Below are 18,262 nucleotides of genomic sequence, written 5' to 3'. Positions count from 1 at the left end.
TGATATCAACTTTGGAGTGGACAATTACATGAAATGTTCTCGAGCAATTCCTGAGTGGGGCACTAAAAGTAGTGCTGTAACACACGTTGTAATATGTTAAATGTATATTGAGGAACCATAATTTCTACAACTGGATAATTGATAGGTACAGTAGTTAACTGAATGGTTTTCCCAACTTGTTAAAATGTTTCAATCATTATCATCATTACTCAAAAAAGTTCTGGGACACTGTAAAGTCCATGGAGAACAAGAGCACCTACTCCCAGCTTCCCACTGCACTGAGGCTAGGTAACACGGTCACCACCGATAAATCCATGATAATCGAAAATTTCAACAAGCATTTCTCAACGGCTGGCCATGCCTTCCTCCTGGCTACTCCAACCTCGGCCAACAGCTCTGCCCCCAGCTACTTGCCCAAGCCTCCCCAGCTTCTCCTTTACCCAAATCCAGATAGCAGATGTTCTGAAAGAGCTGCAAAACCTGGACCCGTACAAATCAGCTGGGCTTGACAATCTGGACCCTCTATTTCTGAAACTATCCGCCGCCATTGTCGCAACCCCTATTACCAGCCTGTTCAACCTCTCTTTCATATCGTCTGAGATCCCCAAGGACTGGAAAGCTGCAGCGGTCATCCCCCTCTTCAAAGGGGGAGACGCCCTGGACCCAAACTGTTACAGACCTATATCCATCCTGCCCTGTCTATCTAAGGTCTTTGAAAGCCAAGCCAACAAACAGACCACTGACCATCTCAAATCCCACCGTAGCTTCTCCGCTGTGCAATCTGGTTTCCTAACCGGTCACAGGTGCACCTCAGCCACGCTCAAGGTACTAAACTATATCATAACCGCCATCGATAAAAGACAGTACTGTGCAGCCGTCTTCATCGACCTGGCCAAGACTTTCGACTCTGTCAATCACCATATTCTTATCGGCAGACTCAGTAGCCCCGGTTTTTCTAATGACTGCCTTGCCTGGTTCACCAACTACTTTGCAGACAGTGTGTCAAATCGGAGGGCATGTGTCCTCTGGCAGTCTCTATGGGGGTGCCACAGGGTTAAATTCTCGGGCCGACTCTTTTCTCTCTATATATCAATGATGTTTCTCTTGCTGCGGGCGATTCCCTGATCCACCTCTACACAGACGACACCATTCTGTATACTTCTCACCCTTCCTTGGACACTGTGCTATCTAACCTCCAAACGAGCTTCAATGCAATACAACACTCCTTTCGTGGCCCCACCTGCTCTTAAACGCTAGTAAAACCAAATGCATGCTTTTCAACCGTTTGCTGCCTGCACCCGCACGCCCGACTAGCATCACCACCCTGGATGGTTCCGACCTAGAATATGTGGACATCTATAAGTACCTAGTTGTCTGGCTAGACTGTAAACTCTCCTTCCAGACTCATATCAAACATCTCCAATCCAAAATCAAATATAGAATTAGCTTTCTATTTCGCAACAAAGCCTCCTTCCCTCACGCCGCCAAACTTACCCTAGTAAAACTGACTATCCTACCGATCCTCGACTTCGGCGATGTCGTCTACAAAATAGCTTCCAATACTCTACTCAGCAAACTGGATGCAGTTTATCACAGTGCCATCCGTTTTGTTACTAAAGCACCTTATACCACCCATGACTGCGACCTGTATACTCTAGTCAGCTGGCCCTCGCTACATATTCGTTGCCAGACCCACTGGCTCCAGGTCATCTACAAGTCCATGCTAGGTAAAGCTCCGACTTATCTCAGTTCACTGGTCACAATGGCAACACCCACCCGCGCTCCAGCAGGTGTATCTCTCTAATCATCCCTAAAGCCAACACCTCATTTGGCCGCCTTTCCTTCCAGTTCTCTGCTGCCTGTGACTGGAACGAATTGCAAAAATCGTTGAGGTTGGAGACTTTTATCTCCCTTACCAACTTCAAACATCTGCTATCTGAGCAGCTAACCGATCGCCGCAGCTGTACATAGTCCATTGGTAAATAACCCACCCAATTTACCTACCTCATCCCCATACTGTTTTTATTGATTTACTTTTCTGCTCTTTTGCACACCAGTATCTCTACCTGCACATGACCATCTGATCATTTATCATTCCAGTGTTAATCTGCTAAATTGTAATTATTCGCCTACCTCCTCATGCCTTTTGCACACAATGTATATAGACTCTTTTTTTTATTCTACTGTGTTATTGACTTGTTTATTGTTTACTCCATGTTTAACTCTGTGTTGTTGTCTGTTCACACTGCTATGCTTTATCTTGGCCAGGTCGCAGTTGTAAATGAGAACTTGTTCTCAACTAGCCTACCTGGTTAAATAAAGGCTAAATAAAAGAAACTCACGTCAATTACGTGCATTGAGTGCCTTTCAGACAGTAGATACAACCCTGTTACCTGCCAGATAAGGACCTGGCAGAGGATCAAACCATTGTGAGTCAAAGGGCGGGGGGTCGCAATCTTTTGAAACTTAAAAACGCGCTATTAAGTGTCTATAATCAGCACAAGTGTTTTCATAGCGTATTATTAATATTATTGAAATAAAAAAGTTATGTTTACAGTGATATATTGGGGGGACAAATCATATTTTTCCCTTGATGTGTCCCCCCCCTGTGTCCCCTGGGATTTCCACCTATGTGTGTGATGTCTGGGAAACATGGGTACATTTTTAGCTTAAACTATCTATGAATTAATAATAAACAATTTAAATATACCTGTACATAAAGTGTTTGGCTATATGTCATGTTTCAACCTTTGAATTGGAATTCACTTTAGGGACCGAATTAAATTACCCAAAATCAGACAGGTTTCGTTAGACGCAAAACCAGTAGGTGGCACTCTCAGCTATGAACCAGCTAACAGTGAAGAATGCCTAGGGCTACTTTATGATATAACAATTTGACTAGGTTTATCCCAAATTAACTTTCCGAGCAATAAACACACGCTCGCATATTAAATGGAATTGTGATTGGCATAATGCACACACAACAAAGTATTGTGATTGTCTCGGGACGGGAGCGGGTGTCCTTGAAGATGCTGCCAAATTATTTAGTATTGCCATTACTTATTCCGTTCAAAAAATCCATTCCCTCCCGGGAACGAGGCACATTGTTTTCCCCAAGTAGTTGTTAAACAAAACATTCAGGTGTAGGCCTATGCTGGTGGACATACAAGACCAAAAAAAAAAACTAAAACAACTGAGCCATGCTTCATTATATAAATCAGTAAAATATAAACTTTGAAAGCACGGTTCTAGAGCCCAAGACCATAACTTCCTAGTACAAGAACACGTATTTCTACTGTTACTCCCATTCAAAGGGTCGTCACTAGTTACAACAGCCACAAAGTCGTAAACCCCGCCTATTTCTACAATGTATCTTCTTAAAATGTCATTTTTAAACCTAACCGTAACCACACTGTTAACCTTGAATAAATACGTTGTTTTTTTAATCATGAACTTCTACGATATAGGCTATTTTGATTTATGGCATTTTTTAAGCGCAATTTCGTCACGCTAACGGATTGATATAAACTCTGGCCAATCAGATTCTTACAACGAGCCTATTATGGCAAGGGATAGGCTGACGCGGTTTATTGTGCCAAGGTAGGCGGTATCCCTTTTTTAAACTGTCCACGCATCGAATCGTCACGTGGGCATCTCCTTGAGCGCAAACTGTAATCGATAGGGATTGTAGCGTAATCACACAAACACGGAGCCTTGTTTTGGTTTACAGCTACTGGATTTATTAACAAAGTGGAGAAGAGAACTTTACATTCATCGGCTTCGTATCACATTGGACTCTAACATATTTTGAAAAGATAATATAATGCACTGATACATGTTTTATTTTTATGGGTTGCACTTTTGCAAACAGGGCTATCGACGGGACAAGGCTGCCTTGGTGGTTACCGAGCATGCGAAATGGGGTCATATGCTGACGGGGCTTGTTTTGAACTCCGGACTGAAGTGAGTTTTCCCATATTTTGGTAGGCAACTTTTTGTCATCATAATGAAAGGACAAATTCATAAAGAGTATATTATTTTACGTTCTTAGGGAGAAAATGTAGCATACTACTTAGAAATTCCACTGTAGCACCAACAGTTTGACAGCACTTATTGGTTTAGCGCCGTTAGTTTAGCTAATTGAGACGTATGCCATAGCATATTCATAATTAAGATCCACACTAAACTCGTTTTCAATGGCTATATTAGGATCTAAATACCCTAATATTTTTTGCTTTTTTATTTCAGTAAGAACAGTTGTATTTTTAAATACAAGTACTATTTAAAATTCCAAAATGGCTAGCCCAACTACAGAGGAGCAGGGTTGTTTTTCAGATGTAAGAAAGGTGGGTTATTTAAGGAAACCTAAAAGCATGCACAAGAGGTTTTTTGTCCTGCGGGCTGCTAGTGCTGCAGGACCCTCCAGGTTGGAGTACTACGAAAATGAAAAAAAATGGAGACACAAGTCCGGGGTGCCTAAAAGGTCAATCCTGCTGGAGAGCTGCTTCAACATAAATAAAAGGACAGATTCCAAAAACAAATACCTGGTGGCTCTTTACACCAAGGATGAGTATTTCTCTATTGCAGCGGACAGCGAGCAGGAACAAGACAGGTGGCACCAAGCGCTAGTGGACCTACACAACAAAGGTAAAGTTCATGATGCTTCTGTTGGTGGCAGTGGGATGGCAGAGGAGAATTATGGAGAAGAAACCATGCCAGGACCTGCCTTTAAAGAAGTCTGGCAAGTTATTTTGAAACCAAAGGGCTTGGGACACACCAAAAATTTTATTGGGATTTACAGATTGTGCCTAACAAATAAAACCATCAGCTTTGTGAAATTGAACTCGGACGCAGCGGCGGTCGTGCTGCAATTAATGAATATACGGAGATGCGGTCATTCAGAGAATTTCTTTTTCATTGAAGTGGGAAGATCCGCAGTCACAGGACCGGGGGAATTTTGGATGCAAGTGGACGACTCTGTTGTTGCTCAAAATATGCATGAAACCATCCTGGAGGCGATGAAAGCGATGAGTGAGGAATTTCGTCCCCGGAGCAAAAGCCATTCCTCGTCAAACTGCTCCAACCCAATCTCTGTGCCTTTGAGAAGGCATCACCACAACAACCTGCCACCTAGCCAAGTGGGACTGGGAAGGAGGTCCCGCACTGAGAGTGTGACGGCCATCTCGCCTGCTGGCCCGGGAAAGCACAGTCATTCATTCAGAGTGAGGGCCTCTAGTGATGGGGAAGGAACCATGTCCAGACCTGCCTCAGTGGATGGGAGCCCCTGTGCTGCCAGGACACAATCTCACAGACACAGAGGGGCCTCCCGCCTCCACCCTCCCCTCAACCACAGCAGGTCTATCCCCATGCCCTCTTCGTGCTGCTCCCCCTCAGCAATCAGCCCAGTTAGCCTGTCCTCCAGCAGTACGAGCGGGCACGGCTCCACTTCAGACTGTCTCTACCCCTGCCGCTCCAGTGCCTCCATATCTGGCTCTCCTATTGACGGGGGATTCATTTCCTCTGATGAGTATGGATCCAGCCCCTGTGACTTCAGGAGCTCCTTCCGCAGTGTCACACCTGACTCCTTGGGTCACACACCGCCCGCCAGGGAGGAAGAACTCAACAACTACATCTGCATGGCAAAGCCTGCAACTCTTCTGAGGGGCCACTGTGGCTGCAGCCCCCACCCCCATGGTACGCCATCCCACCTGGACGAGCCTGAGCTGGAGAAGTGCTTCGGGAAACGGACACACTCCTCGAGCACATCTCCCCTGACAGTGTGCCACCAGAAGACCCCCTCTCAGTCCTCCACAGTATCGCTGGAGGAGTACACAGTAATGCAGCCTGCATACTCGTCATGCAGCCGAGCATCCAGCTACAGGCACTCTGCCTTCATGCCCACACACTCATTCCCAGAGGAGGGCATAGACATCCCCTTAGAGGGCAACAGGGTGAGCCAAAAAGATGATGGCTACATGCCCATGACCCCAGGTGTGGCACCTGCCACAGGTAAAAGTGCCGACTACATGCCCATGAGCCCCAAAAGTATGTCGGTGCCACAGCAGATTAACTCCCACCAGCACCCCAAAATGGACTCCAATGGGTACATGATGATGTCACCCAGCGGGAGCTGCTCACCAGACACCACAAACTACGGTCAAATCTGGACCAATGGGGTCAACCCTAAGCTGTCTGTCGAGAGCACAGAGGAGAAATTGTTGTCGCATGGCGATTACATGAACATGTCACCGGCGAGCTGCTCCATGACTAGCACACCGCCAGACTGCTACATCAACCTGGTAGAGGATCCACCCAAGTCCATATACGCCTACTTTTCCTTGCCTCGCTCTTTTGAACACAGCCACAGGAAGCTGGACCAGAACCCCCTGCACATTTCGCTCAGCTCTGGACACCTGGCCTTCGGGGACTCTTTAGCCTCCTCCACGAGCAGCGACAGTCTGATGGGACAGGGCCACAGTAGTCAGCCCGTGGTCAAGTCCAAGAGAGCTGATGTGGACAGCAAGCTGGCCAGGCCCACGCGCCTCTCTCTGGAGGGCAACAAAGCCAGCACTCTGCCTCGCACCCATGAGTGCCCCTTCCCTACAGATCCCAAGAGCCCCGGGGAGTATGTCAACATAGAGTTCAACGACAAGGCCTTCTCAGCCGGCTTGGCCACTCACTTCTCCTCTGTGTTCCCGGGGAGTGGCCCAGAGAAGCCAGCAGAGATTTCCTCAGACTACATGAACATGCACCTGGGTGCTCAGGGCAGGGGCATTCCCAACTGGGAAGCCAAACCCCTAGCCTCCTGCACAGATTGCTATGCTATAGTGGCACCTGTGGCTCCCTCCTCCTCTGTAATCCCCTGTGAGAACCTCTGTAGACGGGACTACAGCAGCACACAGACGGACTACTCTGACACACACATGATTCTGACCGCTCCGATGTCGACCATTGATGCCACCCCCTTCTCTGTGTCCCCTCCAAGCCAGGAACTGTCTGTGCTGGGTGCGGGTCCCAGTGCCGTGCCCTTAGGACTAATGGGCCCTCTCTCTGGGCTGAGCGCTTTCACCAGGGTTAACTCCAGTTTTATCTGGAACCAAGGAGCTAAATTGATCCGTGCCGACCAGCAGGGCCGGCGCCGGCACAGCTCCGAGACCTTCTCCTCCACAGGAGTCCCGGTCAGCGCCGCCGCGCCCTCCGTGGAGCAAGTGAAACGTCACAGCTCCGTCTCTTTCGAGAATGTGTGGCTGAAGCCGGGAGAATCCCCATTATCTGCCAACGGGAGGAGAGAAAGCCCATCGGGGCCCAGCTCTAACGGACAGAACCAGAACAGGCTGAACTACATCGACCTGGACCTGGCTCAGGACCAGAACCTCCCAGAGTGGAGTTCCCTCCCGGCCAGAGCCATGGACACGCAAGGTGGGAGTGCCCCAGAGGACCTGCGCGCCTATGCCAGCATTAGTTTTCAGAAAGCAGGCGAGTCGAGAATGAACCCCGCTCACAGAGAAGGTAAGACTGTCCGCTCCCCGTAGCATCTTTTCCTAACAATTCTGTTTTTGTTAGTGTGTGTGTGCGTTGCATGTCTGTGGGTGGAGTCAGAGTTTGTGTGTTAGCCCTCGGAAATGTTGATTCTATTTGTGCATGGAAATACTTGTGGTATTCGTGTTTCGTCATTGTGCATACCACCATTCAGATTACTGTATGGATGAAACATGAAGTCCCAAGTTTATAAGCATGCACATTGAAAGCAGAGAACATACTGTACTCAGTCAGTCCCAGACCTGGGTGATTCCCTTACGCTAGCCCACTCATGAGAGGTTTCTCAGGAGCCAGAATTAGTTTCTTTTGCAATGTAATACATTACTACACGAGCTTGACTTTCTACTGAGCTACTCTACTGAGCTCCAATCAGTTTAGCACAGTTTCATATAGGTAAACTAAGTATTCATGTATTTACATTTTTTTTGGTCTTGGTTAAGTAGCCTAAAGTCTGAAATCTCCTTCCTCTTTCCATATAGGTCAACCTCTTTCCACTTTTTGTTGTTGTTAATGCTATAGGCTACATTTTGAAGCTGATGGTTTAGATTTTTACCTAATGCATTAAGGAGTAGCTAAGTTTTGATGTTTCATTAAGTAACATGCAATTGGCTGGATCAAAGATCTTAATGTTTGAGCACTCCGCACTCGGTCTCACTCCAACATAATTCTCTCAGGATGACACAAATGGAATCGGAGATGGATGAGAGACCTCTTTGTTCCCTCTGACTGGAGTGTATTCTCAGGGCACCAGTAAATATTTCTTTTTCCAGAAAAAAGCTCTTCTTTTACAGATTGTCCAACTATACATGTCTTTTGTAAATTACATCAGCCTTTTCTCTGGTGGTGGGCCTACCTTGTATGCCGACATGGGTTGTTGTTGGCCATTTCCGTTAAATGTACCCATGAGCACCAACATGTGAAGTTCATAGGAGCACCTCAAATTTGGTGTAAAAAAAAATGAGTTTTTTTTGTTGTTTGTAATTCAGGCATGTAAAAAAAATGTTTTAACCTTTTTTCATCCTTAAATTAGGAATAAGTGAAGGCTTTGATTTCTGGTCAAACATGGAAAACGGCTCTTAGAAAACATCTACCAGAATAAGTCTTAAAAGGTATTAGAAATACATCAACACACAATATTGTTGCAGTTAAGACCCTTGCCAACTAATATCAACACTTTTGTGAATTGATTTTCCTTCTGTAAGTTTAGGAAATATTGCCGTTCTTTTACAAAACCCCCACATCTTTAAGATGATGAACGGATGATGAAAGTTCATAGAAGTATGTAAAGGTAAACTTACAAATTAGTTATTTTTTCCAATTATGATGATTTTGTTTATGATTTATTAAGTGATTCAAATGTGTCATTCATTACAAAGTCTGTAACAGAATAACTGCAATTGAATTGGCTAAAATTCATAAACCACAGTTGGGTCACCTGCTACTGTCCTCCCTTCCACTGGCATACTGTTGAGTTCAGCTCATAATTGTGATAACTCTGGACAACCCCTCCTGTCACTCTCTCTCTTTCGCTCTCCTCTCCAGTAATGTCACCTTTTACTGACACCTATCCATGAGCCCCATCTGTTTCCATTTACTGTAACCAGCGTCCTCAACCGACACCGTACGTCCATGGACATTGAAAAGTAGCTGAAATTTAGAAGTTTATGTTTCACAAGTTTGGACAGCAAACTGAGACACCCTTGGAGAGTGAGGTCACAGCCAGGGGATCATCCATTATTGACGGCTACCCTGGAGCAATTGGGGTTAATTTTTGTCTCTGGGATTCGATCCAGCAACATTTCAGTTACTGGCCCATCGATCCTAGCCGCCAGGCTACCTGCTGCCCCGGTACTGTGTTGTGCTCTACGGAGTCCAAACTTGTGAAACATAGACATCTATTATTGATTCAGATTTGGTCTGTCTGTACCAACCAAATTTGGTCCAGTATTGCAAAGAAGATGGAATGAGAGGAGAATATTTTTTTTCTAGACCGCGGAGGAACATTTTATAATTTAAATGCTGTGAAATACCAGCCATTCACAGTGCTGGATAAAGAGATACTGTTATGTAGGGATTGCTTGGTGTGGTTTTATGTGCGTGCGTGTGCATATGGGTTGTGTAGACTGGGGTGCAGAATTGTGTAACTCTTCTCCTCTGCTTATTTTCGCCTTCAGGAAGCCCCCCCCCTCTGCTGGATTGGTGGGTAGAAAGTGTGTTTAACATGTCAAAGATTAAAACAATGTCTTGGTCGACCTCTAGAATATACCCGATTTATTGATCAATTCAAAGATGGCGTAGCAGTGCAGACGTTGTTTGTCGTTCTCCCGTGTAAATTTTGTATTTTTTTGTATAGATTTCTCTTTTTCCATTTAAAAAAATTAAATATACACTCCGGCAACCCGCCTCACCCAATGTGATACGGATCTGCTATTTTTAGACCTTGTAGCCAGAACCTCCATCAGAAGCTAGCCATCAGAAGCTAACCAGCTAATTAGCTACTAACTATTTAATCATTGTTAGCCACTGCTAGCGGCCTTTAGCTTTAGCATAGACACCAGCCACCTTTAGCCTGGATAATACTTGCCAGTCTGCATATCGGACTGTTTTTCTCCACTACAACACCAGATTCCTGCTGTAAGCCCTGGACCATTACTCCAGATCATCCCAGCTAGCTAGCTGCCACCAAGTGGCCCAGCCCCGAAGGCCTGGCTCAAGGCTACCTATCTCCCGGCCTGCTCAGTGGACCCTATGTCTCCCACTTGTTAGCGTAGTAACGACTACATTACATTTACATACATTTAAGTCATTTAGCAGACGCTCTTATCCAGAGCGACTTACAAATTGGTGCGTTCACCTTATGACATCCAGTGGAACAGCCACTTTACAATAGTGCATCTAAATCTTTTAAGGGGGGGGGTGAGAAGGATTACTTTATCCTATTCTAGGTATTCCTTAAAGAGGTGGGGTTTCAGCTAGCTAGCTAGCAGATTCCCTGTTTCATCTATTGCTGTTCACTGGACTAGAGTTCGACCGATTATGATTTTTTTTAACGCCGATACCGATTATTGGAGGACCAAAATAAACCGATACCGATTTAATCGGACAATTAAAAAATATATGTATTTGTAATGATGACAATTACAACAATACTGAATGAACACTTATTTTAACTTAATATAATACATCAATAAAATCAATTTAGCCCCAAATAAATAATGAAACATGTTCAATTTGGTTTAAATAATGCAAAACCAAAGTGTTGAAGAAAGTAAAAGTTCAATATGTGCCATGTAAAAAAGCTAACGTTTAAGTTCCTTGCTCAGAACATGAGAACATATGAAAGCTGGTGGTTCCTTTTAACATGAGTCTTCAATATTCCCAGGTAAGAAGTTTTAGGTTGTATTTGTTGTTGGAATTATAGGACTATTTCTCCCTATACGATCTGTATTTCATATACCTTTAACTATTGGATGTTCTTATAGGCACTTTAGTATTGCCAGTGTAACAGTATAGCTTCTGTCCTTCTCCTCGCCCCTACCTGGGCTCGAACCAGGAACACATCGACAACAGCCACCCTCGAAGCAGTGTTAACCATGCAGAGCAAGGGGAACAACCACTCCAAGTCTCAGAGCGAGTGACGTTTGAAACGCTATTAGCGCACACCCCACTAACTAGCTAGCCATTTCACATCGGTTACACCAGCCTAATCTTCGGAGTTGATAGGCTTGAAGTCATAAACATCTCAATGCTTGAAGCACAGCGAAGAGCTGCTGGCAAAACGCACGAAAGGGCTGTTTGAATGAATGCTTACGAGCCTGCTGGTGCCTACCACCGCTCAGTCAGACTGCTCTATCAAATCATAGACTTAATTATAACATAATAACACACAGAAATACGAGCCTTAGGTCAAATAATATGTTCGAATCCGGAAACTATCATCTCGAAAACAAGACATTTATTATTTCAGTGAAATACAATCCGTTCCGTATTTTATCTGACGGCATCCCTAAGTCTAAATATTCCTGTTACATTGCACAACCTTAAATGTTATGTCATAATTACGTAAAATTCTGGCAAATTAGGCCCAAACTGTTGCATATACACTGACTCTGCGTGCAATGAACGCAAGAGAATATTGCCTTCTAACCTGGATTTCTTTTATCCAAATATGCATGTTTAAAAATATGTACTTCTGTGTATTGATTTCAAGAAATGCATTGATGTTTATGGTTAGGTACAGTCGTGCAACGATTGTGCTTTTTTCTCAAATGCACTTTTGTTAAATCATCTCCCGTTTGGCGAAGTTGGCTGTCTTTGTTAGGAAGAAATAGTCTTCACAGTTCGTAACGAGTCATGTTAGCAGGCAATATTAACTAAATATGCAGGCTTAAAAATATATACTTGTGTATTGATTTTAAGAAAGGCATTCATGTTTATGATTAGGTACACATTGAAGCAACGATAGTCCTTTTTCGCGAATACGCAACGCAGGACACGCTAGATAAACTAGTAATATCATCAACCATGTGTAGTTAACTAGTGATTATGATTGATTGCTTGTTTTTTATAAGATAGGTTTAATGCTAGCTAGCAACTTACCTTGGCTTCTTACTGCATTCACGTAACAGGCAGTCTCCTCGTGGAGTGCAATGTAATCAGGTGGTTAGAGCGTTGGACTAGTTAACTGTAAGGTTGCAAGATTGAATCCCCGAGCTGACAAGGTAAAAATCTGTCATTCTGCCCCTGAACAAGGCAGTTATCCCACCATTCCTAGGCCGTAATTGAAAATAAGAATGTGTTCTTAACTGACTTGCCTAGTTAAATAAAGGTGTAAAATAAAAAAAATCGGCCAAAGGTGTAAAATAAAAAAAATCGGCCAAATCGGTGTCCAAAAATACAGATGTCCTATTGTTATGCTAATTAATAGCTAATTAATCGGCCATTCCGATTAATCGGTCAACCTTTACACTGGACCCTATGATCACTTGGCTACATAGCTGATGCCTGCTGGACTATTCATTAATCACGGTCCTCCATTTTGTTTATCTGTCGGTAGCAGCCTCGAACTCAGGCCCTGTTGTTCTCTTAGCTGATTAGCTGTTGGCTTACCTGTTGTCTTTGCTAACTGTCTCAATTATCACCTGTGATTGTTTTATGCCTTGCTTTATGTCTCTAATGTCAATATGCCTTGTATACTGTTGTTTGAGAATAGGTATCATTGTTTTAGTTCACTGCGGAGCCCCTAGTCCATCTCATCATGCCTCAGATACATCTTTTGTCCCACCTCCCACACATGCTGTGACCTCACCCAGCACTACTAGTGCGTCCATAGATGCAACCTCTCTTATGGTCACTCAATGCCTAGGTTTAACTCCATTGTACCCACACCTTACCATACCCCTGTCTGTACATTATGCCCTGAATCTATTCTACCACGTCCAGAAATCTGCTCCAATGCACTAGGCGACCAGTTTTGCTAGCCTTTAGCCATACCCTCATCCTACTTCTCCTCTGTTCTTCGGAGGAAGTGGAGATTAACCCAGGCCCTGCCTGTCCCCAGGCGCTCTCATTTGTTGACTTGTGTAACCGTAAAAGCCTTGGTTTCATTGCATGTTAACATCAGAAGCCTCCTCCCGAAGTTTGTTTTAGTCACTGCTTTAGCACACTCTGCCAACCCTGATGTCCTTGCTGTTTCTGAATCCTGGCGTAGGAAGGCCACCAAAAATGCTGAGATTTCCATCCCCAACTACAACATTTTACATCAAGTTAGAACTTCCAAAGGGGAAGGAGTTGCAATCTACTGCAGAGAGAGCCTGCAACGTTCTCATACTTTCCAGGTCTATGCCCAAACAGTTCGAGCTTCTAATTCACTTTTGGATAAATAGCGTGCCCAAACAGAACTGCCTCCTACTCTGTCCCAAATCCTAACATGTGCATATTATTATTAGTATTGGATAGAAAACACTCTGAAGTTTCTAAAACTGTTTGAATCATGTATAACACAAGTTATTTAGCAGGCGAAACCCAGAGGACAAAACATCAGATATTTTTTTGAGGTCACTCTCTTTTCAATTGGGTTTTCACGGGGAATCCAGAATTTGAACTTTCCTGCAGTTCCTACCGCTTCCACTGGATGTCCCCAGTTTGTAGAAATTCGTTGAGGTTTTTCCTTTGTGTAATGAAGTACCATAGCTTACCTTTCTGATAAAGGCGTGTAACCAGACAAGATGCTTTTTGATTGTTTTGCTCCTGTATTGAACACAGATCATCCCGTCTTCAATTTGATAGATTATATACGTTTAGAAATACCTAAAGTTGTATTACAAAAGTAGTTTGAAATGTTTTGGCAAAGTTTACAGGGAACTTTTGAGATATTTTGTTGCGACGTTGCGTAAGTTGGAAGCAGTGTTTTTCTGGATCAAACGCGCCAAATAAATTGACATTTTTGGATATATATCGACGGAATTAATCGAACAAAAGGACAATTTGTGATGTTTATGGGACATATAGGAGTGCCAACAAAAGAAGCTCATCAAAGGTAAGGCATGATATTTTATTTCTGCGTTTTGTGTCGCGCCTGCAGAGTTGAAATATGCTACTCATTGTTTAATGTTGTGCTATCATCAGATAATAGCATCTTATGTTTTTGCCGAAAAGCCTTTTTGAAATCTGACATGTTGGCAGGATTCACGAGTGTAGCTTTAATTTGCTATCTTGCATGTGTAATTTAATGAAAGTGTAATTTTTATAGAAATGTATTTGAATTTGGCGCTTTGCATTTTCCCTGGCTATTGGCCATGCGTCCCGCCTACCCCAGAGAGGTTTACACCCGGGCAGTCCTACAATCTAAGCTAGATGCCCTCAATCTCACACAAATGATCAAGAAACACACCAGGTGCAACCCTAAATCCATAAACATGGTTACCTTAAATAGATATTATCCTGACCAACTTGCCCTCCAAATACACCTCTGCTGTTTTCAATCAGGATCTCAGCGATCATTGCCTGTGTCCGCTATGGGTCTGCGGTCAAACGACCACCCCTCATCACTGTCAAACACTACCTAAAACACTAATGAAAGCATGCCTTTAATCAACCTGGCCCAGGTATCCTGGAAGGATATTGACCTCATTCTGTCAGTAGAGGATGCCTGGTCGTTCTTTAAAATATATTTCCTCACCATTTAAAAGCATGCTCCTTTCAAAAAATTAAAACTAAGAACATATATAGTCCTTGGTTCACTCCAGACCTGACAGCCCTCAACCAGCACAAACAGATCCTCTGGCGGACTGCAATTGCATCGAATAGTCCCCGCGATATGTAACTTTTCAGGGAAGTCAGGAACCGATACACACAGTTAGTTAGTAAAGCAAAGACTAGCTTTTTCAAACAGAAGTTTGCAAATCATAAAAAATATATATATAGCCCTTCGTACATCAGCTGATATCTCAAAGTGCTGTACAGAAACCCAGCCTAAAACCCCAAACAGTAAGCAATGCAGGTGTAGAAGCACTCCCTAGAAAAACTCCCTAGAAAGGCCGAAACCTAGACGAACCAGGCTATGTGGGGTGGCCAGTCCTCTTCTGGCTGTGCCGGGTGGAGATTATAACAGAGCATGGCCAAGATGTTCAAATGTTCATAAATGACCAGCATGGTCGAATAATAATAAGGCAGAACAGTTGAAACTGGAGCAGCAGCATGGCCAGGTGGACTGGGGACAGCAAGGAGTCATTTACATTTACATTTACATTTAAGTCATTTAGCAGACGCTCTTATCCAGAGCGACTTACAAATTGGTGCGTTCACCTTATGACATCCAGTGGAACAGCCACTTTACAATAGTGCATCTAAATCTTTTAAGGGGGGGGGGTTGAGAAGGATTACTTTATCCTATCCTAGGTATTCCTGAAAGAGGTGGGGTTTCAGGAGTCTCCGGAAGGTGGTGATTGACTCCGCTGTCCTGGAGTCGTGAGGGAGTTTGTTCCACCATTGGGGGGCCAGAGCAGCGAACAGTTTTGACTGGGCTGCGCGGGAACTGTATTTCCTCAGTGGTAGGGAGGCGAGCAGGCCAGAGGTGGATGAACGCAGTGCCCTTGTTTGGGTGTAGGGCCTGATCAGAGCCTGGAGGTACTGAGGTGCCGTTCCCCTCACAGCTCCGTAGGCAAGCACCATGGTCTTGTAGCGGATGCGAGCTTCAACTGGAAGCCAGTGGAGAGAGCGGAGGAGCGGGGTGACGTGAGAGAACTTGGGAAGGTTGAACACCAGACGGGCTGCGGCGTTCTGGATGAGTTGTAGGGGTTTAATGGCACAGGCAGGAGCCCAGCCAACAGCGAGTTGCAGTAATCCAGACGGGAGATGACAAGTGCCTGGATTAGGACCTGCGCTGCTTCCTGTGTGAGGCAGGGTCGTACTCTGCAGATGTTGTAGAGCATGAACCTACAAGAACGGGCCACCGCCTTGATGTTAGTTGAGAACGACAGGGTGTTGTCCAGGATCACGCCAAGGTTCTTAGCGCTCTGGGAGGAGGACACAATGGAGTTGTCAACCGTGATGGCGAGATCATGGAATGGGCAGTCCTTCCCCGGGAGGAAGAGCAGCTCCGTCTTGCCGAGGTTCAGCTTGAGGTGGTGATCCGTCATCCACACTGATATGTCTGCCAGACATGCAGAGCTGCGATTCGCCACCTGGTCATCAGAAGGGGGAAAGGAGAAGATTAATTGTGTGTCGTCTGCATAGCAATGATAGGAGAGACCATGTGAGGTTATGACAGAGCCAAGTGACTTGGTGTATAGCGAGAATAGGAGAGGGCCTAGAACAGAGCCCTGGGGACGCCAGTGGTGAGAGCGCGTGGTGAGGAGACAGATTCTCGCCACGCCACCTGGTAGGAGCGACCTGTCAGGTAGGACGCAATCCAAGCGTGGGCCGCGCCGGAGATGCCCAACTCGGAGAGGGTGGAGAGGAGGATCTGATGGTTCACAGTATCGAAGGCAGCCGATAGGTCTAGAAGGATGAGAGCAGAGGAGAGAGAGTTAGCTTTAGCAGTGCGGAGGGCCTCCGTGATACAGAGAAGAGCAGTCTCAGTTGAATGACTAGTCTTGAAACCTGACTGATTTGGATCAAGAAGGTCATTCTGAGAGAGATAGCGGGAGAGCTGGCCAAGGACGGCACGTTCAAGAGTTTTGGAGAGAAAAGAAAGAAGGGATACTGGTCTGTAGTTGTTGACATCGGAGGGATCGAGTGTAGGTTTTTTCAGAAGGGGTGCAACTCTCGCTCTCTTGAAGACAGAAGGGACGTAGCCAGCGGTCAGGGATGAGTTGATGAGCGAGGTGAGGTAAGGGAGAAGGTCTCCGGAAATGGTCTGGAGAAGAGAGGAGGGAATAGGGTCAAGCGGGCAGGTTGTTGGGCGGCCGGCCGTCACAAGACGCGAGATTTCATCTGGAGAGAGAGGGGAGAAAGAGGTCAGAGCACAGGGTAGGGCAGTGTGAGCAGAACCAGCGGTGTCGTTTGACTTAGCAAACGAGGAACGGATGTCGTCGACCTTCTTTTCAAAATGGTTGACGAAGTCATCTGCAGAGAGGGAGGAGGGAGGGGGAGGAGGATTCAGGAGGGAGGAGAAGGTGGCAAAGAGCTTCCTAGGGTTAGAGGCAGATGCTTGGAATTTAGAATGGTAGAAAGTGGCTTTAGCAGCAGAGACAGAAGAGGAAAATGTAGAGAGGAGGGAGTGAAAGGATGCCATGTCCGCAGGGAGGCTAGTTTTCCTCCATTTCCGCTCGGCTGCCCGGAGCCCTGTTCTGTGAGCTCGCAATGAGTCGTCGAGCCATGTCAGGTAGTCCTGGGGCATGGTCCTAGGGCTCACGTCCTCCGAGAGAGAGAACGAAAGAGAGAAAGAGAATTAGAGAAAGCACACTTAAATTCACACAGGACACCGAATAGGACAGGAGAAGTACTCCAGATACAACAAACTGACCCTAGCCCCCGACACATAAACTACTGCAGCATAAATACTGGAGGCTGAGACAGGAGGGGTCAGGAGACACTGTGGCCCCATCCGAGGACACCCCCGGACAGGGCCAAACAGGAAGGATATAACCCCACCCACTTTGCCAAGGCACAGCCCCCACACCACTAGAGGGATATCTTCAACCAACAACCTACCATCCTGAGACAAGGCCGAGTATAGCCCACAAAGATCTCCGCCATGGCACAACCCAAGGGGGGGCGCCAACCCAGACAGGATGACCACATCAGAGAATCAACCCACTCAGGTGACGCACCCCTTCCAGGGACGGCATGAGAGAGCCCCAGTAAGCCAGTGACTCAGCCCCTGTAATAGGGTTAGAGGCAGAGAATCCCAGTGGAAAGAGGGGAACCGGCCAGGCAGAGACAGCAAGGGCGGTTCGTTGCTCCAGAGCCTTTCCGTTCACCTTCACATTCCTGGGCCAGACTACACTCAATCATATGACCCACTGAAGAGATGAGTCTTCAGTAAGGACTTAACTTCTTGCGGCGAGCCATCCCGGATCCGGGATCGTGAATACAGCCTCAAGCTCATTACCATAACGCAACTTTAACTATTCATGAAATTCGCAAATGAAATGAAATCAATATGCTAGCTCTCAAGCTTAGCCTTTTGTTAACAACACTGTCATCTCAGATTTTCAAAAATATGCTTCTCAACCATAGCAAAACTAGCATTTGTGTAACAGTATTGATAGCTATTGAT

The 18,262-nt window shown here is 45.4% G+C and overlaps 1 protein-coding gene across 4 annotated transcripts in view; it reads left to right on the top strand.

Moving 5' to 3' along the window:
- The first annotated feature begins 3,670 nt into the window (after positions 1-3,670).
- Positions 3,671-18,262, top strand: part of irs1 (insulin receptor substrate 1) — a 128,455-nt gene continuing 113,863 nt past the window's right edge. For 3 of the 4 annotated variants that reach the window (XM_065008087.1, XM_065008089.1, XM_029629847.2), the window contains exon 1: positions 3,671-7,509. In XM_065008087.1, the coding sequence (XP_064864159.1) occupies positions 4,296-7,509 (3,214 nt within the window). In that variant the 5' untranslated portion in view covers positions 3,671-4,295. Of the gene's footprint in view, positions 7,510-8,569; positions 8,870-18,262 lie in introns of those variants that run through there. The other variant, XM_065008088.1, reaches the window with a different exon arrangement.

The sequence above is a fragment of the Oncorhynchus nerka genome, linkage group LG23 (genome assembly GCF_034236695.1).
Source record: "Oncorhynchus nerka isolate Pitt River linkage group LG23, Oner_Uvic_2.0, whole genome shotgun sequence".
Classification (NCBI taxonomy): Eukaryota; Metazoa; Chordata; class Actinopteri; order Salmoniformes; family Salmonidae; genus Oncorhynchus; species Oncorhynchus nerka.
The sequence above is the reverse complement of the archived record's forward strand: the minus strand, read 5'-3'. Positions and strand labels throughout refer to the sequence as shown.